The sequence below is a fragment of the Temnothorax curvispinosus genome, unplaced genomic scaffold (genome assembly GCF_003070985.1).
Source record: "Temnothorax curvispinosus isolate PA1 unplaced genomic scaffold, ASM307098v1 QBEX01011959.1, whole genome shotgun sequence".
NCBI lineage: Eukaryota > Metazoa > Arthropoda > Insecta > Hymenoptera > Formicidae > Temnothorax > Temnothorax curvispinosus.
This window is the reverse complement of record NW_020221739.1, coordinates 663,573-690,485: the sequence shown is the minus strand read 5'-3', so window position 1 is coordinate 690,485 and position 26,913 is coordinate 663,573. Positions and strand designations below refer to the sequence as shown.

The 26,913-nt window shown below is 40.7% G+C and overlaps 1 protein-coding gene across 4 annotated transcripts in view; it reads left to right on the top strand.

The window, feature by feature from the left end:
• LOC112462063 (homeotic protein spalt-major-like) overlaps nt 1–26,581 on the top strand; it is a 66,610-nt gene extending 40,029 nt beyond the window's left edge. Inside the window, exons 1-9 of one of the 4 annotated variants that reach the window (XM_025027600.1) lie at nt 9,274–9,349; nt 9,471–9,636; nt 14,073–17,435; nt 20,840–20,973; nt 21,915–22,202; nt 22,732–23,077; nt 23,728–23,876; nt 24,097–24,270; nt 24,947–26,581. In XM_025027600.1, coding sequence (XP_024883368.1) covers nt 9,507–9,636; nt 14,073–17,435; nt 20,840–20,973; nt 21,915–22,202; nt 22,732–23,077; nt 23,728–23,876; nt 24,097–24,270; nt 24,947–25,345 — 4,983 coding nt within the window. In that variant the 5' untranslated portion in view covers nt 9,274–9,349; nt 9,471–9,506 and the 3' untranslated portion in view covers nt 25,346–26,581. Of the gene's footprint in view, nt 1–9,273; nt 9,350–9,470; nt 9,637–14,072; nt 17,436–20,839; nt 20,974–21,914; nt 22,203–22,731; nt 23,078–23,727; nt 23,877–24,096; nt 24,271–24,946 lie in introns of those variants that run through there. The other 3 variants (XM_025027602.1, XM_025027603.1, XM_025027601.1) reach the window with 3 other exon arrangements.
• The last annotated feature ends 332 nt before the right edge of the window (nt 26,582–26,913 follow it).

Below are 26,913 nucleotides of genomic sequence, written 5' to 3'. Positions count from 1 at the left end.
TTGGCCATCTTTCCTCTATATGGCCATCTTACCCGAGTTTACCCTATTTGAAATATCGCCGAACTTTGAAAGCGTTCTAATTAAAGAATGAAGAAGGAGGTCAAAGATAAGTTCATGAATTCGAGATATGAAAATTACGAAAAATTATTTATCCTTTTTTCACTCAAATCGAGACTTTTTGAAACCTACGCCGTTTTTACAAAGAAAAGATTTTCTTCTAGGCAATCATAGAATCTATCAATGAGAGAGAGAGAGAGAGAGAGAGAGCAGCCCGCGTTTGAAATCTATACTCGCGCAGTGAAGTAAAATGTTTTGACGATGATTTATATTTCTCCGTAGAAGATAAGCGAATCTTAATGTTTTCGGAAGCGAACTGTTTAGTTCTCTAAGGACGGGAGGCAAACAACCCCTATAAAAATAATAAAGATAAATCGTTGACCGTTATCTTAGCTTACGGAAACAATCTAATTATTCTCCTCCCACTAATCATCATAAACGATATCTATAAAAGTCGTTAGACAAGTATGACTGTATAATATGTATGTGTATGTATATACAGTATATATTTATATACAATGTCTGTATATACACACCCTGCACACACGATATACGTTGCACGCCGTGCAGAATAGTTTTTCAAAATGAGCCGCGTCGATAATAATAAATTTCTCGTAATCTCGGCGATCAGACGCGTTCGTCACATTTGCCGGATTGATTTTACGTCCCGACGATGAAAATGCGACCAGCAATAATTTATGAGTTTCTCTCGAGTTATATACCCGGACTCACACATGCGCGAGTAATAAAATTATCAAACCGGCCTTTTTGGCATCGCGGGCGTAGACCGCGTCTCTTAATTACCATGCATCGCAGTAAAATCGTGTATCGCGACTGACGCTTATTTCGAGGAACTGGAAGAACGAGCGGAGGAATGAAGGAAGGGCTCGAAGAGAAAGAGAGAAAGAGAAAGAGAATCGTTTGCATGCATATACCATATACCGTCTCGCAATCTTATCTATACAACTCGTAAATACCGGGCAATACTTGCAAAGGTCGATTTTCTCAATGCTCTTACTTAGGTAGTCTATTATATAGTCATGAGGCTGGTGGTGCATTAGTGACGCCAGATTGACCCGTCCGGTCAAACGCCGTTTAAATTGCGTCCAAAACAATGTTTCACGTACGTTGCCGCACAACGGCCGGTACTCATCGCAGCCCTTCACTCTTGAGATCTCGCCAGGCTGGACGAAGATTAGATTAACTAAATGGTTCAATCATATATGTATACCTGTAACACCCGGCGTGACCAATCGCCACGTCGCGTCGCCCAATACACTTAACCGTCCGGGATTCACCCTCGCCGTTAGGTTGCGGTTCGGACGCGCTGCGTTTCGTATTTCCAATAAGCGAAAGTTAAAAAAAAAAAACTCATAAAACGCTTGTACAAAATGGAAGATATTGCTGTTAACCGATCCTCACGACGCCGTTGACGTCATCAATTTATTTGGCGAATTCGAGAAATACTTAAATAGCGTGAACTGGCGGATGTGTATTGACAGGAGAAAATATATACACGCTTTATGCTTATCGTAAATCCAGACGAGTATATTTAACCAGATTTTCGCGTGATATATTTAGCATGATGAGATTCGAATCGATAATTATACGCGTATGCTTTTCAGAGTTCAATGAAGATAAATTGTATCGATAGGATTTCAATAGAGATATGGAAAGGAATAGAAATGCAGACGTATCTGTGTGTATTGAGTATAATATATACAAAATATGATTACGCATCTTGAATGAAATTGACTGCACATATCTATCCAGATTTTGTAAAAGAATTAAATAAATCGTAACATATTTGTAAAACTTTCTAGACACATTTTGTTGCATAAAACAATTTAAATTTTTTTAGATAAAAAATGTAAAATATAAAATGGTCGTTATCGAATATTATTATAACGATCGATTTATTAATCTCTATGATTTTTTAAAATAAAAGAATAAAACCAAACGCAATACGAATAAGGTTCTTCTGTAACGTACATTTACAATTTCATTGCGCTGTATCTCGAGTTGCAAATCGACTATGTTTGGAGCAGATGTTATAGAATGAATTAAATTCGCGACCTAGCTCGGTGCATTTAACCAACACATTTATACAATTTCATCATGCTATCCCGAGTTGTAACTTAAATTAACCATGTTCAAAACTAATAAGGTATGAAGCTGTATACGTCTGCATGATGATAAATTCGACCGCGACGTCTGGATATCGCGAATATCCAGTGCTTACGCGCGCGTCGAACGTTCAATTATAACGAAATCCTCATGCCAGTCGCGATTTCCACGGATAAGCACGGCGGTCCTTAGGTTTACAGCCTCACCGGAAGAAGATGAGGAACGGACGGCGAGCGCGTTACGAGATCCGCCCCGGAGCATTTAAATAATAATTCGTCGTAAAGAGTAGGCCCCGACACGGCTATAATGCTCGCACGCACGCCTGCACGCAAGCGCATCAACCGGTGCATGCAGTTAACACGCACGCCTTCGGCCTTCTTTCTCTCCCTCTTCCCTTCGTTCTCTTTCTCTCGTTCCCTCGGTCCTTCCTCCCGTCTCTCCCTTCTCGTTTTTCCCTCATCTTCTCCCCCCACCATCTCGAATATCCTCGCGCTTCCTTATACCTCCTTTGCCCTTCTCCCCCCCCCCCTCGTTATTGCCGCGATGATTATTACGATTATTACGGCGCGGTTCGCGGTTGTCGTCATAAAAGCCGCGTCATAAAAAGGAATCGTGGGGCCCCGCCAGGGGCCTCTCTTAATAAGCGGCGCTGCCGCGATGTTCTGCTTCACGACACCATAGAACATGCGCGAGTCTCAATGACTTGAGACTTTTTTTTTTATTAAGAATATACTTACGTACAATTTAGCGCATGACTTATCCTATTGCATTTATACCGCATATTTTTGGTACCTTAATAGAGGCAGTGATCGTAGCCTTACTATTCGTTTATATCAAATACCTTACAAATAATTAAGTAATATATGTGCATAATATGCAAATGATATATATTAATATACTAAGACCCGTATTCATAGTCGGTATATTTCAAGATTGTCTTAAGATGCTATAATACGGCTCTGTGATTGGTTCATAGCATCTTAAAATCGTACTTAAGACGGTCTTAAATATAAGATCCGACTATGAATATCGGCTTAAGAGAAATGATTCGAGACACGTAGGGCAATAATGGGAACGCCATCTTGATTTTACGCTATTATCCAATTTGCTCGTGAGATCGATGATATAGCTTTGTTAGTAATTCAATTTGACGCAGAACGTGACTCGAACGTGAACGATTCACATTCCACGTAGGCGTAGAATAAATTCTGACGAGACTGCTTATGAGCTTTAATATAAAGGACTGTTAAATCCAGGATGATTAAACAGTCCGATTTGGTTATAAAAATACAGGAACGAAGTAGCGCGGGAAGGCGTGTTAAGCCTCCAGAGTGTTAAGAAGCTCGAACGTCCGCCGGGATCGGGATTACGAATAACGATAAATTTCCAACGGGCGTCGATGCTTGGGGCCCGGTAACATTAAAACCCTCTTACACGCAGCGTTGTATCCCGGTGAATTGGTGTGTGCAGGGGTGTATCGCGCCGCGGCCAACTTCGCCGCGAGAAACAATCATGATCCCGCCTGGAGCGAAGATAAGGCCCTCCGCGTATGACATGCCCACGGCTTTTTCCCCCTTCCGTCGCCGGTCACTCGGGCGATCTACCCTGCGAACGAGAACGGGGTGCAAAAATACTTCCAGATTGGAATCCATGCACGGTGCTTGTACCGAGGATCACAGCCCGCGCGAGCATCGATCGCCCTTCTTTATTCATTCGCAAAAGAATAAATAAGCGCGGCGGCGAGACGGTGTACGGTGCCCGGTCAGACGATAAGATAGGGCCCTGTAAATCTGCAGGTTACTTAACAGGTCGCCGAACGATCTTCGAAGTATCTTCCCTCATCCCCGCCCTCCTTGCTCCTCCTCGCGCCGCGTCCCGCGCCCCGCCAAGTCGCTCGTTCTTCGGCTCGGGTTCTCCAGCTCATCCCCGCGCGTCGCTCGTTCCTTTGCACCGGCAGTTCTTTATTACTTCATGCTCGCCGAACAATCTTTCTTTTCGCTCTTTTTTTTTTTTTTTGCTTTCCGAGGGACGGCCGGTTCGGTCCCAACGAACTCCGACTCTCCTTCCTCCCTAAAGATAACAAAGCTCGGACACGGTTAACGCGTTACCGATCACCTAACAAATACGCGCTAACTTTGCAATAATTCCCGCCACGCTGTAGATCGAGACTAACTGTAGCGTCGATCTTGCGATCGATACGGATTTCAAATGTAGCCAAGACTTACGGAACGTATAAAGTTGAACGCAATAAATACCATTTACAATTGCAATATTGCAATTTATAATTTAATTTATTAGGTTGTTAAAGTGACGAGTTAATCAATATTGGTAATATTAGTTATAATAATTATATTGATTGAAGAAAACGTTTTCCTCTTTAATAATAAATAAGATATTCCAGATTTACCTTCACAGTTTTCTTTTTAAACGAAATATGTACTTGTGTGTAATAAAAAAAAAAACAACTATCAATTTTACACCGTTTTGTCACGGTGTATCTTATCGTCACGTGGTATCATGTATACAAATGTACAACAAAGGACGATGATTCATCGATCATCACGTCGATTAACCCCCTCAGAAAAAGACAATTTGGACCGATGCTTAGAGCGCTCGATGCGCTCCCAGTTTGCAAATATGGCAATCGCAATGGAAGGAGACTTCCATCTTGCGCTTTAGTGTCTACCCGGAGATAGATTAACCGTGTGTAACCGCGGCTATGCCTGCCTACCACCCTTTCCCTGCGCCCTCCCTCCCACCCTCGCGCGCGCGTGCACAGTCTCTCTGTACAAAAGTATAATATATACCGTCGTCCGTCCTTTCCTTTCCTCGCCCGCGCGCGACGGAGAGAACCTTCCGCTGCAACTCTCGCCCCCACTTGGTTCCGGCTCCCAACGACTCGGCAAGCTTCTTCGGCGGCGGCGGCGTTGGTGGGAGTGGGAGTAAAGCGGCGACGGCGACGGTGGTGATGCCCGATGGTGGTGCGGTGGTGCCCCGACGCGCGGCGGTGGTAGTAGTGGTGGTTCATTACACGGCTCCGTAGCACGAACACCTTGCCGCACAATGCCCCCGTACACCTGTGAGAAAGTGTGCGGCGTTGCATACACGCGTCCGATATGCCGCGTGCTATATGCAACGAGCAAGAAAGCGTATTAGGTACGTAGGCACGTCGCGCGCGCGATCGGGGTTGAAGGAGGGCGGTCCGAGGAGACAGGTGCGAGCCAATCGCGAGGCGCCATGTGCAATTTCCCTTGGCTCGCCTTCTCTCGCTCTCTCCTTCTCCCTCCCTCCCTCCCTCCCTCCCTTCCGCTCTTCCTCCTCTCTCTCTCTCTTTCTCTCTCCTCCTCGGTCCCTTTTCAATTTCCTCCCTCTCGCTCTCTCGCTACCTTCGTATCCTCTCTAGTTTCCCATCTCTTTCTCTCCCCCCTTCCCCCCTTTCTTGCTCGTTCTCTCTCTATTTCTCATCGGTCCTCCGCGTCTCTGACCCTTTCCCTCGTCGTCGTCTCTCTTCCTCTCCGTCCGCCGATCCGCTTCGTCTTCGCTCTCCACTGTTAACTTATTTAAACGAGACTCGACCCCGTCAATGCGAATACGAGATCCTTCCCGTATTCGACGCCGATGCGCCGCGAGTCGCCGTAGTGATTCGACACACGCGCGGCGACTCTCGAAATCGAGAGAGAGAGAGAGAGAGAGAGAGAGAGAGAGAGAGAGAGGAGAGCAACGACCCCCGCGCCGATTCCTCCAGTCGTTGACACTCATCGACCGACCTCGTTCGCATCCGACAGCCCCGACCTTGCACTCCATAGAGGAAGATACGCGGCTAAGAATTCCTTTAATCTGAACACGACACATGATCCGTACCTTTCATCGTGAGCGCGAATCCAGATTCGGAATGAATAAAACGTTCGCCCCCGACGAGCGAGAGAGTAGAACCGGTTGGCAGCGTGAAAGCAGCATGGCCATCCACTCATTATGTATATTGTAGAAATATAGGTATGCGCGTAATAATCGATGAGCAAGCGGACAAATAAAATAATAAAATAATAAAAATATCGATAAAATATCAACGTTCAAATATAAGTTATAGTATAATTGAGTGTCTATTACATTACATTGTTTTTCTCGTGTAAGATATGTTGCAAGTTTGGTATGCGTTTTTACAGATTTCTTTAAGGAGTTTCCTGGAAAAAATAACTCTTTATATAAATCGGGCAGCAAATTATTTTATGCCTGCTTAAAGAAACAATTTCTGAAATTTTTTTATTATATCGTTTTAGTATTAAAAGCAGTATGTGATTTCGTTAAATTTAAAAGCACTTTTTTATGTTAACGTATAACGCGTAAACAAAATATCCAGATATCGTCGAGCAAATAATATTGTTATAAAATAATCGTCAAATGGCATTTTATAAGCTTAATTCATTTTCGATAAATTTAATTTTTATGGGCCTGACGAATATTGTTTTTCTCGTGTATAGATATATGTTAAAGTTTAGTATGCGTTTTCACAGATTTCTAAGAAATTTCTTGGAGAAAAATGACTCTTTACAAAACGGACAACAAATTATTTTGTCTGCTTTCAAAAATATGGATTTCAAGACAATGCCACAAATTTATAATATTTTGTTGCAACCAGAAGATACTTCGGATAGTCTGTCACATTACGGTTCCGCTATTACTTTCATTCTCACCTTCTCGAGCCTGCTCGAGCCGCCTATGTATTACATGCTTACAATTTTCGTTTTGTTAGTATAAAATAAATCGTTTCGGCAAAATAGCTTTATTCTTCAGTTATGTTTTTAAAATTTATTTGATTTATCGCAAGAGACCAGCTTTTTGTTCATTTTAGAGGAAAATACGACACGTGACAAATGCATCCCATTTGTCGCCATGGGGGGGAAGCGGCAGTGGAGGTCCGTTACGGACATTAGATATTTTGCAATAGGAAACGGTGAAACCGTCAAAGATATCATTGAAGGTGCTACGAAAAGTTTTCACTGAGAGAAGCTTTTTTGCAATATCGATATAATATACCTATATACTATACCTGAACATAACTCTTAATGTGCATACGCGTGAGTCTACGGCGTCCGAGCCAAAATGATATCTGCTCGTAACTGTAAAACTTGCAAGCCTGCCAGAAAATATTAAATAAACGATGTCAAAATGACTATAAAATCGTCAACTACAATGTGGACAGATGTTTCATGAATATTTTCAGATTTTTTTAAAATATTTTAAGGTAGAGAAAAATAGCGTTGAACGTGACAGACCCACGTATGCACTTAGAAGGTACCGAAAAAAGGAATATGCACATTAAGGCATAAGTATAGTATGTACCTATATTTTCAGATTTATTTCCTGTGCGTGATAACTTTCTTATGTCCATTTCTACCAATGTAGATTAACTTTAATCTCGGCTTAATTTACTTTTTGTCTTTTTTCTAACTCTTAGAACTGGAAAAAGATGAAAAGGTAAGTTAAACCAAGTTTAAAGTTAACCTGAATTGATAGAAATGGACATTAGAAAAGAAATATGTTTTTTCGAGTATTTAAAGTATTATGCGTTTATGCTCATCATCATGTTATATCCCCTCGAATATTATATATATGTTACGATATTTCTTTCGAGAAAAGATTTCTCTCTTTCATTCGTATACCATGCAGGTTGCATATTCTTCTTTCGACCGGAAACCCAAGATTTCTTTCAGACCTGACAATCCTGAGGTCAAAACCTAAGAGCTACAGAACCTGTAGCTGTTGTAATACGACCCATATATGTATAAACCTAAAATACAGTAGTAGAATTTTTTTATCTAATTAAAGTGTATAGAAATTGAATAGGTTTTTAATCTAATTAGTAGTCGCAGGATTGATTAGACTATGAAACTATATTAATTAGTATAATCGAATTAAGTGTATTTCGCGAATACCGAGGGTATAATCCAATAATGTTTCATTCACTCGCCTGTTTAGGAACTCAAACGACCACGCCCAGGGATATATCTTTTGTCCCGATAAAATATATGACGACTAGAACCTGGGGTGGGTTACGTTTCTCATACAATTTGACCACTAACTTCAGTAAAGACCTTTCCCGGTACAGTAAAATCTGGTATATGTACGCGTAACTTTCGCTTTATTCATCGTCTTTACGTATCGTTTACGTATTATTCCTTCTCTTTTTTTTATTTCTAACATTTAATAGTCGATAAATCAGGAAATTCGGCAGTTCAGTAACGATGGCTAACGATCACTGTCGCTCTAATAATGAGATCTAGAAAAGGATAACGTGTTCCAAGAACTATACCTTTTTTTGGTTTTTGTCATTAGAGACAGTCATCAAAAGAAAGATTTCAGTAGACGCGTGACTGCAATTGCGACACGAATAAGACTCGCGATCACGTGGCCCTGTAACTGCTCTACGCGACGAAGGTCACGCGGAATCGATCATCGCGCAATTCCGTCGCGCTTGCCGCGTTATCCCTCAGAAATCCCGGAAACGTAACGGCCGAATTTATTCGCGGGCCGCAATTTATCGTTGGGATCGCGCGCGAAATGGCTGGAATCTATTGCGCGCGGCGCGAGTAAAATCGAGCGCAAATCGGCGCGGCGCGGCGCGGCGCGGCGCCGCGATTCCGGGCCACCCGCTGGCGAACATCTGGGACTGGGGGATAGGAGGGTTAAACGCGGGCGGCGTAGGCGGTGGCGCGACGAGGCGAGCTCGTCGACGGCAGGGTATCCGCGCGCCCGGCGCACTGGATAATAATTAATAACTCGACGGTGAGTGGCTCGTGCAAGCGCCGCCCCCTTTCCCCCTGATTTATGAACCGCGCCGCCTTCCATGTCATAACCGAGGCACCGAGCGACCGGTGGTGGTGGAAGTTCACGCCGTGGTATATCCGGAGTGGTGGGACACACACAGAGGAAATCGCCGCTCTGCCACCACCGTCGTCGTCGGTGATGGTGGGGCCTCTGTAGATGGTGGCGTTGCTCGCATACTCATGAGACTGGTTCTTCATCAGGTAGTTGCTTCTCGTTCCTTACGCTCGACGGTACGATCCACGAAATCTAATAATTGTTCAAGATATTTTTAATACGTTACTATATTCGACTGACGATGAGTAAATCTTATTGTTAGATAGCATTTTGTCCATATATACATGTATGTATATACATGTAAAAAATATATATTTATATATCCCTTTCTTTTTTTATCTTGAGATAGTTACATTCCGCCGATTTCCGACTCAAGCGTATCGTTATCAATATTTTTAATATTATAGTATATATCTCAGTGCTATGTGGAATGACTGTGTGGAATGGCAAAGACGAAGACGAAAGACCCAGTGGAAGCTTTAAAATGTGTCAAATGGCGTATAACGGATCCGTTGAAGCTGTGCACTCGCAGGTTGAGGAAGAGCTTCCTCAAGTTACATCGACGAATACCCAGTAGGCCTACATATATACTTACTTAACGTTGGAATCTTAAACTATTTATTTGCTCTTTATGCAACGAGAAAATTTGCAAAATACAGTGATCACTCACTGATCAAATGTATTGAATAACAATTATCTACAACTAACTGATTCGAAGAAGGCAATCGATAACGACCTTTCAGTATCAACATAATATATAAATAAGTAAATATCTATGATCTGGCTACAGATATCTTTATTTTCAAAAAAAAATTCGTAACAATGATACAATTCGATCAGTTTCGTGAGTCATTGTAAATATTTTTATCTTGAATAGATAAATAATCCAATAACGAATGATGTTGTCTCGCGAAATCTTATATGTTTTGGAATTTCAAAATCTATCGTTTTTAAATGGGATAGTATAATTTTATCATCATCATAGCATCTATAAATATAGAGAAATTTAATGAATTTGTGTGAAAATTATAATTTTGGATAGAAAATGCTCTATAATATTTATTCGAGACACAATTACGCCTCTTCTTAAACATTTTTTTCGTATTATCAAGAGCAACAGAGATATTTTTAATTTTGATGTTGTTCCTAGGAAGCAATCCATGATACGTCTCATTGGGGGATATATCAAGGATAGCTTGAACTACCTGTAGTATCTTCTCATCATAGTAGCATCATCTCATTAAAATTAACTTCGTACAGAAGTTTAACCTTGGAAAGAAGTATTGAATTGGCCAAATTTTTGGCTAAAAATCTTAACCAAGTTTTCTTAATTTTTTTTTTTTTTTTTTTTAGAAAACAGTTCTATACGTAAAACTTTAGATACCTAATATATTGTAACCATTTTATTCAATTTTTTATCATTTTTCAGGCAGCTTTACTTTTCTATTCCGAAGAAGTTTTCATTTTCTTCGGTGAGATGAGAAAAATGGGAAATTTCACGAAACTTTAATCTTTTCCAGATTTTCTTTTATTAAGAAAGACTTCTGTAGCATATTTTCGAATTTCTTCAAGAGAATCTTATTTGTTTGTTATATACAAAGGATTTCAAGAGATGAAAACAGCAGGGGGGACAAGGCAAGACATTTATGTCAAGTTATCACAATTTTCTACGAATAGTTGAAGAAATCGGCAAGAATAAATGAAGTCGGGATTGTTCCAACACTATGTTCCTCTTACAATTAATCTTAAACAATGAACGTGCATAATTAAATTGAACGATGTTCTGCCTCAAGAGCGGCCGTAAATGTCTAAATATTATAATTATAATGATACTAGTCTATAATTATAACTTTATATAATATCATAACTATATATAAGTTTCTCACAAAATCCATTATTACTTTACATATATTGTAAAAATAAATTTAATGTCAATATGATTAATACAATTGGCGATATAAGAGCTTTGAGGAAAATGTTATAAGAATTCTTATAGAATTTCTAAATGATTGTAGAAGACGTACAAAATGAATAATAGAAAATTTAGTTTTTGAATTAATAGAGATAAGAATTATTTTTGAAAATAAATTATTAGGAAAAAGGAAAAGTTTATTAACGGTTTGACAGCTAGCACTCAAAAAATAAAATTCCATTGTATAGTGTGCCACCTCCAAAATCGGTAGCTTATTGTTAAAATGCGAGCAGCAAAACAGAGAGACAGTGAGCATCAACATAAAAATCGAGTCGTAAGTTACATCGAAATCTTATGTTCTATTCAGTTCTCGACACTTTTTGTCAATTGTTTCAATTGATTTACGAATATTTATAAGCATTTGATTATTTCATAATGTCTTTCCAACTCCATTAGTTGCACGTCGTGAATTTCTTGGAATAAAGATCAATCTTTGAATATCTTAATGACAGTCCGTTTTGGACTGTCCGTTTGAATCTTTTGTTTGGATCTGAGTGTATTTTGTTCAGCATTGTTATCCATTTTTCATCCATTTTTCATCTTCGCCATCATCATTTGTTTGAAAAATGGATCGTTTTTGTTACGTTTAAGCAAGAGATCAAGATTGATTAATGGACTAAGTTTTTTTCGATCAGTTCATAAGATACTCAAGTATCACAGTAAGTTTGCGCAAGTAATTTTTAACGGATTTCAATATAATATACATTCATCAATGTTTTGATTCAATCAACTTTGGTTGTCCCGTGAGAACTTTTGACAAACAAATTTTCTGCACAAAACTGTAATGAACGATAACAACCAATATATGTGTATCAGGCTGATAATAGTCGAAAATTATTCTATGTATTTATTGTGTACATGTATAGAATAATTTTCGACCATCACCATCCTGATATTAATTTGTTCTAAACATGTTATATAGTAATTTACGAAACTGATCGAATGTACTATACAATAATTATCTACGAATAACTAATACAAAGAAGGCAAACGATGAAAACGGCCTTTCAATATCAATATAACATATAAACAATAAATATCTATGATCTTGCTTTAGATATCTTTGATTACGAATTTTCAAAAGAAATTTACAATGATTTAATCTTAATCAGTTTCATGAAATCATGAGTAATTATATATTCATCAGAAAATGCGCTAGTTATCTACTCGGTCTTACAATATAACTCTCCATTAAAACTGAAGCGCTATCTTACACGCTTAAATTAAATAATTCTTTAATTACGTAAGATGTATGTTTATGTACATATGTATGTCTTCCAATTAAAAGAATAACTTATTTGCGAGAGGCGTATATAAACATACATCCGATCGTTAATGAGAAAGTATATGTGTGATTATATTCTCTGCACATGGCGAACAATTTTTGATTGTAGTACATCGTACAATAACGCTGCAACATCGATTACAAATGATCCAAAGACCAAGCAAGATTATAGAACCTCTTATTTGTCCAAAGATGCTAGATGACTTGGTGGCAGAATGATTAAGTGAAAAACTTAGGTTTGATTTCCAGCTCTATTATTAAAATATATATAAAACTCATAAAAAGGATTACTAGGTGTGAGACCCCCCCCCCGTTTAATGACCAAATATCAATATTTATTTATGCTAGAAAAATATAATTTTCTTATAATAAAAATAAGAAAAAAAAATAAAAACTAATACAACTTTATAAATAAAGTGTAATACCTACTGCATACTATTTTCTTCGAAGATCCTAAATAATAAAAGGAAGAATAGTTGGTCCAATATTTAAAATCAAACGTCTCTTTGAAATGTGAGATAGACTTATAATTATTTTATGTACTATCTTTAAGATAGTACATATAGGACACATCTCTATCTTCTTCGACTCCGAAAGAGCGTTTAATAATATCAGTCATCATGTTTTAATAAACAAGATGAGGTATATTTGAATTTTTCTTGTTCTGCATTTCGCTGGATATATGTCTATTTAAATTAGAGAAAATAAACTTCGAGTTTCACTCATTAAAAAGACAAAAATCGCTATTTTGACTTGTGTACTTCTAAGTTCTGTCTGTTCTGGTATATTGCTAAGTATTGGAGCCTTTGTTATTCGTTCTTTATCTAATTTAACAAAGTGTTAAAGCATTGCGAGTAAAATTTTTTAACTGATGACTTACATGCATATTGAATATAGGTAGAAATCTACGTGACACGAAGTCGAAGACTGTCAATTAATTAACTGAGCAACTAATAAGCTTACTTTATCCAAAAAAGTATAGTTATAATTTTAAACATCAATAATATCTTACTCGACGAGTTTTTCTTATTGTAGTGGTTATATTATCATACCACGTATTGACCTTGTGAAACATCTTATCTTATGCATCTTGCCTTGGGAGAAAAAAAACACATGCGTGTGCATATATATAAATATTATAATACATTTTATTAATTTTTTTGATATTATTATTCTAGTTTCTAAAAAGGATGTAAAAATGTATTATAATATATTAGAGTATACTTAGATCTTCTCTTAATAAATAGAGATTTATTCGCTCGTTTTCTTTATTTCTCTCTCTCTAATAAATATATGACTATTTTTTATATATAAAGAACATATTTCGATATAAAGAACCGGAAACCCGTTCATATCGCGATCATTAAGAATTCCGCTTTCGTCGTACATCCTGAGTGTAATATGTATATGGGATGTCAACTTATCTTTCATGTTAGCCTTGGCGCTCATGTTAATCGCCGAGTGAAACTTTAAAAGCACAGGTGCTGATGTATCTGCCCTCATTTTAATGTTGGTCGTATAGCTATCAGCTTACGCATATTCGCATGTAATATGAAAAAATCAACCTTGCCGTGAGGTACATGTGGAATCTATTAAGCATGCGTCGTTTACAAAAGCAAATACATACGTATAATCCGTATACGTATATATACGTATAATCATCCGAATAATATCTATGAATTAATATGTATATCAGTTACAGATAGAAAAAGTGACTTGTTATTTATCAATTTTTATCATTTTATTTTGCAGGAGAAGAAAATGACTTTACATCAGACGGCGAAGAGAGCGGTGGTGGAGGAGGAGGTGGCGAGGAAGCCGTGGATCTCACAGCGACGAGATCTCATCAGGGCGATGATGATCCTATGGAAGAGGATGAGGAAGAAGGCATCGATGAGCAAGACGAGCAGGATGAGGACGAGGAGGGCTCGCGCAAACAGATACATCATCGCCAAGATGCGGAAAACAATAATAACTTTGTGGAGAGCGGTCTACCTACCGCCATATTCCCGCCCGCTGGAACTAGTCACGTCACCCTCGAAGCCCTTCAGAATACAAAAGTGGCGGTCGCCCAGTTCGCCGCCACTGCCCTCACTGGGGCAGACAGTGAAGCGGCGCTGCAAGACTTGGCGTTTCTGGAAAACACGCTGTGCACCCTTCAGAATCAACAGGTATTACAATTACAGCTGATTCGACAACTTCAGCAACAATTATTGATCACTCACGGGCAATCGGTAATGCAATCGTCGGCGACGGAGCCAACTGATAGCAAAGAGGCTTCGTCGTCCCCTATTATTCATCCGAAACCATTGTCGAGTCTCGCGTCACCTCCTTCTTCTCGTCCGCCGAGTCATCATCAGCAAACATCACCGGCGCCGCTGACGCCGAATCTGCTTCAGGAACGACCCACCTCGACGAGCAGCGCATCTCCTTTGAATCTACCCCTATCGTCGTCCGGCGCGACGTCGACCGTCATCACGACCACCAGCAGCCAAATGCCGATGCCGCATCAAATGCCGCCGCTCTGCTCGATAAGCGCTTCCCTTGCTTCATCGATCATAACGAATACCGATCCGCCGCCGCTTCACGAGCCAAACACTCTGGACATTCTTCAAAAGCGTACTCAAGAGGTATTGGATAACGCGAGTCAAGGGCTAGCCAACAATTTGGCCGACGAGCTCGCGTTTAGAGGCAAGGGCTCGCGACTCTCTCCTTACGATTCAAAATCGAGCGGTGGTCGCGGCGAGCCCTTCTTCAAGCATCGATGTCGCTTCTGCGGCAAAGTCTTCGGTAGCGACTCGGCGCTACAAATCCACATACGATCCCACACAGGTGAGCGACCCTTTAAGTGCAACGTATGTGGCAGTCGATTCACGACCAAGGGCAACCTGAAGGTCCACTTCCAAAGGCACACGGCCAAATTTCCACACGTTAAGATGAACCCAAATCCCGTTCCAGAACATTTAGATAAATACCACCCACCCCTCTTGCAGCAAATCGCTTCCGGGCAGAGGCCGATGCCGTCCCCGCCGCCGCCGCCACCACCATCCTCTCATCACCCCTCGTTTCATCCGGCAACAACGCACGGTTTCCTCCCACCACAACCGCCCATGCCTTTGAGTCTCACCTTATCCAATATGACGCCTCTTTACCGGTCCCCAGTTATTAATCACCGGGACGATCAAGATGTGCCGGAGAATCTTAGTAAAGTACCCATAACCACCGCTCCACAGACATCTCCCACTTCTCCCGCTGCCATGTTGAATTCTCGTCATTCCTTTCACGACAATATCCATCAACAACATCAAAAGCAGCAGCTTGAGCAGAGAGAGGAGATAAAGCTCGAGCAAAGATCGCCCGGGCAGGAGCAGTATCAACAGCGACCGATGAGCCGGGAAGGCGCCGAGCGAATAACACCCAAGAGAGAACCTGAGGAAGCGGAAGAAGCCGCGGAGGAGGAGAGCGAAGATTTTGAGGAAACCACGAGACGATACCTCAATTCACCCCAATCCGTGAATCCACCGTCCCAGCCGCAAACGTACGAGGATTGTAGTATGGACAGCAAGATCAGCGGACGTTTAGAGGGCGACGGAGAGATGGAAGTGGACGAGGAGACAGAAGAGCAACCTGAGAACCTTTCGGGCAGAGGTACGATCAATCGTTTGCCTCAACAGATCATGGCGTACCCGGGAGCATCGCCGGCCAGCAGTAGCGCGAGTAGCGGTAGTCTGCAGACATCCTTCGCCGGTATCCTGTTCCCAGGTCCACCGGCTCATCATCAAATTCCCGGTCTTCCTGTTTCGACCCAGGCAGGACCAACTACGACGTCCGGAAGCGAAATGATCGATCCGGCCAAGGATCCAGCGATTTATTCGACTTTACTACCGCGGCCTGGCAGTAATGACAATTCCTGGGAGAGCTTGATCGAAATAACGAAAACTTCGGAAACGTCCAAGTTGCAGCAACTAGTCGACAATATCGAGCACAAGCTGAGCGATCCTAATCAGTGCATCGTTTGCCACAGAGTGCTCTCGTGCAAGAGCGCGTTGCTGATGCATTATCGCACTCATACCGGTGAGCGTCCCTTCAAGTGTAAAATTTGCGGTCGCGCCTTCACGACGAAGGGCAATCTGAAGACCCACATGGGAGTGCACAGAGCTAAACCGCCGCTCAGAGTGTTGCACCAGTGTCCAGTGTGTCACAAGAAATTCACGAACGCTCTCGTATTGCAGCAGCACATACGCCTTCATACCGGGGAACCTACCGATCTCAGCCCGGAACAGATCCAAGCTGCAGAAGTGAACGAGTTCCCACCCGGTTACCATCCGCTGGCGTCTTTCCTCCCGCAAGGATTTCCGCCGCTACATCCGACCGGCGCGAGCTTCTCCTTGGGATTCCCACCATCCAGGCAAACGGCCATCGAGCAACATTCGCACGAAAGCGACATTGACGCGAAAGAGGAGTCTCAGCACCAACGACAGAGATTTATGGAGGAGCACAGCGAGGAGATGGAAGATCAGGAAGACGAGGAGCAAGATCACAGAGAGGACGACGAGAGGTGCGAATTGAATCGCGACAGGCGTAGCGTCGAAGTCGAAGAGGAGCAGGACCACGAGAGTCAAGATACGACCGAGCACAAGGACGTGACGCTTCCTATATTTTCGACCTCGTTGGCGGCTCTCGAGAATCAAGTGAGGACCATCACGACGACGGCCACGACTGCGAATGTGGCCAGGTCGCCGTCCTTTCACCGATACAACGGTAGCGAGAAGAGCACCAGCCCGCCGACCTCCGGTGCCCCGCTCGACCTGACACCCCGCGCTTCGTCCACGCCAGCGTCGGTGGCCTCAGCATCGCCGACGCCGCCACCCCAGACCGCGCCGCATCATCCACCGAATCCCTTCGGCATGTTCGCGGGTCTACTTCAAGCGGTCTCGTCCTCTCCTACCACCAGCACGATAGGCACGTCGAACATAAACAGCGTCACCTCGATGAATGCCGTCAACCCGGGAAGCGGGCCCGGCAGCGGACCACTAGCCTCGCTGACCACTTCGGCGGTACTAGCCGCATCGTCGACTTACAATCCGCTCGGCCTAGCTGTCGGAGGCCCAGCAGGTAGGAACTGCTAGCATCAGGGCGGGCTGCGGTTCCTGCTACACCTTGTCCCTCGTCCGAACTATGATCACGATTCTTTACTGCGAATCGCTAAGTCCAGTATCGCCGAGTATACCTATCTCCGTGACGTATCCATCTTGTCCAGTCTCATGTCAATGTCCTGTTTGTGGTGTAGCTGGACCTAGCACTCCCATTCTCCCGTTATATAACTTTCTTCTTCTTGTTATCTTCGTTTTAATAATCATCTTTATTTCTTTCTCTTTATCTCTCTTTTTTTATGTTTACTAATGTATCTATAATATTACAATATATCTATGTTATTATTATTCTCCTTATCGTTTTCTTTTTCTACATTTCTCTTAATGTATGCGATAATTTCTGTTTCTCATTGTATTCACGCTAACTCTTGCGATGCCGCGTCACGTTTATACAATGTGTAGAATGTCTTTGTGATTTTCGTCGTATTTAGAGCGGTACAATTTCGGTTTATTTATTTTGGTTTATTCATTTTTTATTTTTTTTTATTTAGAAAACTAAAAGTGAAGACTCGGCCTCAGTATTAGAAAACGGCTGGAAGTTAATCATTCCACATTAATACAATAACGATTGGTGTCCGCTCACATTGGAAAAGATACAAAAAAAGCAAGGCAAGTAGGCAAGTAGGTTCTGTCTGAGATATTTAAAAAAAATGGCAAAAGATAGCGAGCAATAATAGGTAATATTCTTCAATTTTATTAACTATTTCTATTAATTCGAAAGAGATAGCAATATATTTATAACTCAAATTAATAACGATGATATACATCATAAATATTAGTCGTTTTGTAATGCGTTGAAGTAATTTCTTACCGGTAATTATACCAGTATTTTTACTTTATTATTAAACTTAATGTCGCGTCTTTATTTAGGATGTGTTTAACACTTTTAATACTCACGTGCATGTTAGGAAATAAATGTGATAAATATGTATACGATATTTACAGAATATTATAACGCATACAAGTTGTATACGATGAAGCTTAGAGCAAGTTAGAATGTGGATCTAACAATAATATAATTGAATACTGAGGGTGACTGAATATATAGTTCAGTTTGTTACATAAAAGTGTATTAGAAATAGATTTGTTTTTTATTTTATTTTTAATAAATGCTCTATAAAAAAAAGAGGGAGCTAGTTTAGTTCGATATGTTTCATTTAGTTCGTAGTCAATTGACAGCTGAAGAGGACCTGAGTTTCTACTTTTGTGGGAACTAATTCTCGGAAGATTATATCTTAGAAAACATTAACGCGAATAAGAAACCAATATAACTATATCCACAAAATAATTTTAGAAACACTAAAATGTACAAAGTAAAAAGTACAAAGCGATTGTGTCGCACAGATATTTGCACTTATCTATTTATATTGGTATATTATTTATATTGGTATAATGATTAAATTATTTTATAAAAAAGAAAATTAACGTTTATCTGGTTTTAAAATAAATGTGATAAAAATTTATCCTTCCCATATCCTTCCCCACGATTAAATATATATATTATCAAGATCATAATATTGAGTACCGTAATACAAATTTTAGCTGTCGCTTATTATTAATCATTTACTATTCGTTTCAAAGCTACATTAACAAAAAAAAATAATAAGGCATGCAATGATAGAAAATGTAATATAGTAATTGTCCGTTGTAACATGCATTTTTTAGTAACTTAAGAGTTCATCACTGTTTTCATTAAATGCAAAGTGAATACATAAATAAGTTAGTTTCAGATAAAGATTAGGTTCGATTAAGGCACTAGGCTTGTTTTTTTTTAGCTAAATTTTTTGCACGATTAATCTTCTCATTTCTTCTCCAACGTAAAAAAAAAGAGAAAAAATGAACCGTGCAAGTTAAGCTAAAAAGAACAAGCCTACTAATTATTGCGCGATATAAAGAACGTTTCTTTTCGATTTTAAAGTAGAATTTTATATAAAATATTTAAAGATTTCAAAAATTGAAAAGTGAATGTGTAGGCGAAGAACAGGCGAAGCATTGCCAAACTAAATCGTAAATTAATGAAATTGAAATTTTTTTCAGAATGGAATGTAGGGAAAAGGCCCCTTCTCCCTTTTTACATACTTACACTTTTACTTATCAATTTTTAATCTCTAACCTTACAATCCTTATTTAAAATCTATATTCGATACCGCATTTTCTTATTTGATATTTATTTTTATTCAATACTTGTTAACCAACTTTATTTATGTATTAACAACTTTTTTATAAATAAACGACGACTTTATCTTCATCTTTATTACAGTACTCAGGATAATGGCCTTGACAATACACGTTATTGGAAAAGAATATTGGGAAATAAACTTTTATCATAATTTCTTTTTGTATGTATTTATTCTTGCACCACAATTCACTCTCATCTTTTCTATTATTCTGTTTCATTTTATTTAGATAAATTTTTTTCGTAGTTATTAGTAAATACCTGCTGGGATTGTGAAAGCCAATTTTATCCGTTTTCTTAAAAGGCATAATTTTAATTGTTAAAATACGTAAATACATGGCAGTCGAATACATTAAAGAAAAGCGCGATCAGCATAGCTTTTAAATTACTTGTTATTAATTTTTTGTTATAAAATTATGATAAAGATACATTTATAGTGCTCGATTACAACTAAGCCGCGATTATATTAACTATTATCAATAGCAACTTGATATCTTCGACATATAATTTTTATATATATCAAAGCATAATTTTTAAATATAGATCGCTAAATCATTAATACGACACAATGGCTTGGCAATGATCGTATTCGTATCGTAAAGTTTCATCTTTGTGAGAGCTCAAACATTTTTAATGGAATTAGTGTCAGGCAACAGAAAAGATCAATTAAGACAGACTATAGTCCATCTTTGATGCTACATAGCAATCTCTTGCTGACAATTGTCATCTTTTAATACTGTATTCGAAAATCGTGACATCTAATAAATATTTTAAGACAAAGTTTGAAGAGCTGTCATACTTTTTTCACATACTATATGTTCCATTTGGGTGAAAAAAAAATTGCCACTATATTTGTCAAGGGCCTTTGATAATCAACGCGTTAAAAATTTCGTTTCTATTAAAAAGATACAAAGCCAACTCAGTCTTCTTCTATAACGCGTCCTAAATTAGAATTTCTTTATTTCATGCAGAACGTCTTCGCTAATAAGATTCGCATAAAAGTTATGCTGATCACGTTCTTCTTTGACAGACTGTATATCACGTTTTAGGAATTGCGAAAAAAATACATAATATACGGGTCATTGATAGAGCAAAACGGGAACGCGATGTATTAAAAATTTCGAAATGTCGAAATATATATTCATACGAAGGTTCGAATCGAAAATGTAAAGAGATACAATTTGTTACAGTGCGTGGCAACACCACATGTAAATTCTGCTACAAGACGTTCGCGTGCCAATCTGCATTGGAGATTCATTACCGGAGCCATACGAAGGAGCGACCTTTCAAATGCACCATATGCGATCGAGGTTTTTCTACGAAGGTAATTAAATATATTTTACCTCGAAAGCGAGTATTGCGAATTGCTAATATTTCTCTCTTTTTCTCTCTCTCTCTCTCTCTTTCTTTCTTGCTCCCTTTCTTGTTTGTATCTGTCGTTTTTTTTGTGACTCATATTTCGATGTCGTAATACCTTGTTGATTGTGACACGTTTAATTATCTCGATATTATACCTTGATATCTGCATTTAGGAATATCCTCTGCTATAGGAATATTATTTTATTTGAATAATTTCCACACAAAAACAGACAGATTTATGTTGGAATTGATATAACTTAAGCTCCAAACTTCTTGAAACTGTTAGAAAGCATCATAAAACAATGTTGTTTAGAAAGATCTGCACATATCTTCAATCATGATTGTATAATACCTTGCTAAAAATTCGAATTCAATATTGTTACTTTCAGAAAAATTGTCATCCTACTTTATTTCCAAAGAATATATCCTGAATGGAATGCTCAGATACCCTACGATAAATACAAGTACAAAAGAGAAAAATATGCACAAATATGTTAATCTTTCGTATGTTCAGTTGACGTAAATAAAAAGCACCCTGCATTTATTTAAATCTTAAGCATCAGTTTAAGTTCAAGTTGTCGACCACCACATAAAATTTCCAAAAAATTTAGATAATATTGTTGCAAAATTTGTTCTGGACTATGTACGTTAAATGATAAAACTATATTAAAAATAATATACATTATACATATATATATATATATATATATATATATATATCAGCATTATCGCTAGCACTAACGCACTATGAAAATATATGCCAGTCTTTAAGAATAAATCGACAATAAAACCTTAAAAATCGCTAATTAAATATTAGAAATACTTCATTCGTCACGCAAAGCTTCTCTTTGATATATCTATTCACACCACTTCTATACTCTTCTCGTTGTTCTGCTGTACTTTCAGAACGATGATTCCGGTCAGCAAGTATGTTCCTGCGCGGACCAACCCTTCGCCGCGAAGGGTCCGATCCTCCCACAACCCAATCCCCAATATCGCTCGTACCCGGCGAGACCGGCCGCCGGAAATAGTGAGAAACCGAAACGCAGGCGGCGGCGGCCTGAGGAACGGAAGAACCGGGGGCGGACAGGAACAGGAGGGGGGCGAAGGCTGACGTCTGTTTATCCTGCCGTCCGCCTGCCCCCGCTGATGCCACCCGCCCTCGGACTTCTACCCTCGGACCACGTCTTCCTGGTAAGAGCCTCCTCTACCAGCAAGCGTACACGCGTTCGTTCTCATCTCGTGCAGTCGATAATGTCACGGCCAAGTCGCAATTATCTTTTTCCGCGTAATAATATTATTTCTTCCTTCTTGCTATTGAACTGAACGACTTAAACGCAATAATTCAAGACGTAATTATCGTGAGATTAAGCAAAATGTATACATCCGCGCAAAACACATGCGATAACTTTATCGGAATAATGCAACAACGTAAATATTGAATTACTTCGATTAAAAGAAGGTACCTTATAACGTGTTAAAACCTTATGTAAAGTAACTTTAATATAAATATATAATTGCGAGATGAATTTCCCATTTAAAATAAAAAAGTATAAAGTCCCTCATGTATCTGTACTGTGATGGCGTTCAACGACAATATTCGCAGATCGCTAATATATTGTACACAGATGCCACACATGAGCAACAATGTTACGACTGTTCTTTTCTAGGAATCGCAGTCAACTGCTTAATTAAATACAATAGAACGTGTTTTGATGCGCAGGGTAATATGAAGCAGCATATGTTGACTCACAAGATTCGCGATATGCCGCCACATCTGTTCAGCGATCCCAAGCATCAACAGCAGCAGCAGCAGCAGCAGCAGCAGCAGCAACCGCAGCAGCAACCGCCGCCGCAGCAACCGCCACAACCGCAGCTGCAACCGCAGCCGCAACCGCAACAGGATCAGGAGACTTCTAGAAGTCCGATGTGCGTCGACGATTCGAGCCTACCGCCCCCACCTCCGCCACCTCCACCACCCCCGCCGATGCCACCAACGTCCATTGAGTCTACGATACCGGTAAAGAGATCGCCGGAGGGAGAGCTGCCGGCACCAAAGAGACCAGCCAGTAAGTATAATTTCGCTCGCGTTCGTTCGCTTTCATAAGGATAAGAAAGAAAAAAAAGAACTCAATCTGCTTCTTCATCGAGCGCCACATCCGTATTATCCGAATTCAGCTTCGCTCGGCAGATCCGATATCTCATTGCTAACGCGTTGTCAATCACGATTGGCAGCCCCTCTCGCTAACGAACACCGTAGTTTTGGAGTACCCAAAACACTGCTGCTTCGCAACACGCTTGCTAGCCTCTTCCTTTTTTGCCTCCTGTCCATCATTATTTCCACACGCTTCGGAATTTCTGTGTACACCCTGGATTGCTGGTGGCGGGTTACGCTCACTCTGTTCGTCCCGTCATTCATACAGGGCAAGTTGGATTTCTTGTGGCTATGGTAGCATCGTACTTTCCATTTCCGGTGTTATGACATGTATAATTATTATCTTGTTAGCGTATAAAAAGAAACTAAAGCTTTGGAACGACCGCTGAGTCTATTCGTGCCGTACTTTTCTAATTTTTCATGATCCTCAGATTTTCAAATCAATTTTTAAAAGCCTCGGACTGAGACTTTTACAAAATAACGATCCTTTAATCATCTACCATATCGCATATCACTATCACGAAGTCAGGGGCAGTTTAGCGAAACCGTTATGTGTATTTGCAGGCCTGCCGAGCAAGCATTTGTGCCAGATTTGCAATAAGAATTTCTCCTCGTCCTCGGCGCTCCAGATTCATATGAGAACTCACACCGGCGACAAACCGTTCCGATGCACCGTCTGCCAGAAGGCGTTCACCACCAAAGGCAACCTCAAGGTATAACACCATTAATTTTTTAGCCGCCGTCAAAAGTCTGAGTCCCTTCTACAAGTCTCCCGAAAGTCTCTTACTAACACCAGCCTAGCCGCTACCGCTTCTACTAACGCCAAAAACGCTTAAACGTCGCTCGAGCTCGATGAAAGATCAGCGCCTACCCGATCGAGATCTGACGCGCGACACCGCCTCTGATCGTCTCTCTCTTGCTTTTCCACCACAGGTGCACATGGGTACTCACATGTTCACCAACGGAACGTCACGTCGAGGTCGACGGATGTCGTTGGATATACCTCCCCTGCCAATCACGCCCAAGGACTCGGAGTTTCTGCAACGGCGACCGGACCTCTTTTACCCGTATCTTCCCGCGCCGTTCCTTAACGGCGTCCAGCAAAAGGTAATGCTTATACCGCTCGAAGCGAGAAGCTATTCCGCCGGCATAATTCAAAGACGATTATCGCGATAAGTTTCATAGACATCGAGAAAGTATAAATCTTGCTGTCCCTGATGGAAATATTTTACTAAAAATGTAATGAAAAATTTTACTGAAATGTTCTTTCAATTGACCCCATTTCATTATTATTCGATTAATATTTTAATAAAAATTTAATTTTTGGTTAAATTTAATACATTTCATGATATCTAATATTTCATAAAAATTGTAATTACTTTTCAACAGTATAATTTAACTTTCCTTACATTTTACAGTATTACCTACATTACATATCATAAGGACAATTATGATTTATTTTGAAATATATTCAGTAATTTTTTAATAATTTTCATTTCATTTTCATCGATTTTATAATACTTTCAGCAAAATATATTTCCTTCAGGGATAAGTTTGTGTTACAATCAACTCCGAGTAAATTCGCGGAAATTTTTATTTTATCGCAATTTCGACCTTTATGTAACGATTGCTGTTCAACTTAAGACGTTTAACGGTATACTTTACGTAACGATTGAACTCTAGAGACGTCACGGGGAGCCGCATTAACGATCACCGTTTATTTTCATTTTTGTAGGTAATTGCCCTCGAATAAACCTAACCAGACGGCGTGCATTACTTACAGCTGAACGAGATTTCGGTGATTCAAAGTAGCAACGGGTTACCGCCTCATTCCTTGAGCGCGGGCAAGTACGCGGCAAGCCTGTTCGGCTCGGTGTACGGTGCCGGCGCGGGTGGTTTCTCCCTGGACAAACAACCGATGGGGCCGACCAGCAACGGGCCTCTGGACGGCAAATCCGCGATACCCTCGGGATCAATGCTCTTCCAAACACCGTCGCCCTCGCACTCGCCCGGCGCGTCGTCCAACGGCGGCAATCAAACGTCCGCCAGCGTGTCCTGGACCGGCGATACCCTTCAACATCATTTTGACCGAGAAACACCGAGTAGAACCGAGAATGACGCCACCCCGCCCACAGCACGGCTACCACCGCCACCGGCGAGGGGAGAGGGATTAGCCGCGTGAAACTTAACAGATACATATCTTTCCATCTAACTGCACGATAGGCGCGCGATCGTCCGTTCATAGCGGCCGAATCTCCGCCACGTAAGAGGCTGATAATATAATCGATACAATTCTCTCAGACTGAATTAGTTTAGAAGAAGAAGAGAAGAATCGCGACGAGCGAATGTTGACAGCGGGGGTAGTCTCGACCCCGCCATCCCTCCGTCCCAATCGGCGAAGGTTTACCATCGACTCATTTGGTCTTGCTAGATCATCAGGAGTGGAAGTTTTCAAACGCAATGATGCACCGCCTAGAAATGATTCCGCAAATCCCGGTCGGAACAGTTACAATATACAATGACTATTTTTTTCCGTGCTGTATCCGTGCTGCATTTCAAAGGAAGACAATCTTCGGAACTGAAAAATCGCCCAATTTCTCACGTCGGGAGAGCACGATCGGAACGATCACCGGGGACAATCGCGCGACCGAGCGTAGCTCGTTGGTGATACAGTTGCTTTTGGCATTTCTCTACGTACGAGTGACAACATATCCCTACGCCCCCCCCCCCCTCTCTCTCTCTCTCTCCTTCTCCTTCTCTTTCTCTCCATCTATCTCTTCCTCTTCCTTCCTTGTCCCTTCCCACGCCCGGTAGTGGTTTTCAATGTCTGCAAGCGAAGACACCATGTTCCTATTATCGCGCTAGTCTTAATATGCGTAAAAGGGATCGGTAGATTCCATCGATCCGTCGACGGCTTCCGAGTAGGCTAGGAGACACCGAGAGTTTCGACCTCGATACGGATACTCTCGATACGCGATGAGGCTTGACCGCGTCACCGCTGGCGCCGCTCGCGTTCATCGTTTATTCAAGCCGAAGCTCTCGCCGCGATGCGGGCGGCTGGGTGACAAGACGTTCCGCTTAAATATTGATCCCGCGCGCGTGCTCGATCGAGCCTCGTAAAACGTGCATAATAACGTATCTACGTTAACGATTCGCGAATCTCTCGCACGGGAGTCCCCGCGCTGAGACGCGACGCCTAGACTGAGCTCAGCTCGCGAGGGTAGGCGAGCGCAGGCATGTTGGAGCCGCAAGACACGTGGCGTCGCGTCCTTGGCGGGCGTCCCCGACACAGTTCGACCGTCCATTCGCGACAGCGGTGGTCACCTCTCCGGGTTATCTAAGGCTACGTTATAAATACTTATATACATAACTATATATAAATATACATTAATATATATGCATATATATATACAAATATACATGGAGTAGTATATATATGTGTATATATTATAAATATAAATATATAAATACATGATTATATATATGCGTATATATATACATATGTATACATACATACACTGTATTGATGCAATAGGGCGTCAATTGTGCGAGTTGTATATACGCGCGATTGTATATGTGTTGCTTCCGTTTGTTTACGATGTGTATGCGTGCGACGTGTATGTGCGATAGAAAAAAAAAACAAAATTATAGAACGAAACAAATGCGAGGATGATGGAGTGTAAGTGTAATTTAGGAAGCGGGCCCGGCAGCGCCCCTCGCTGTGATATGAGAGGAGCAGCCTGCAATCAC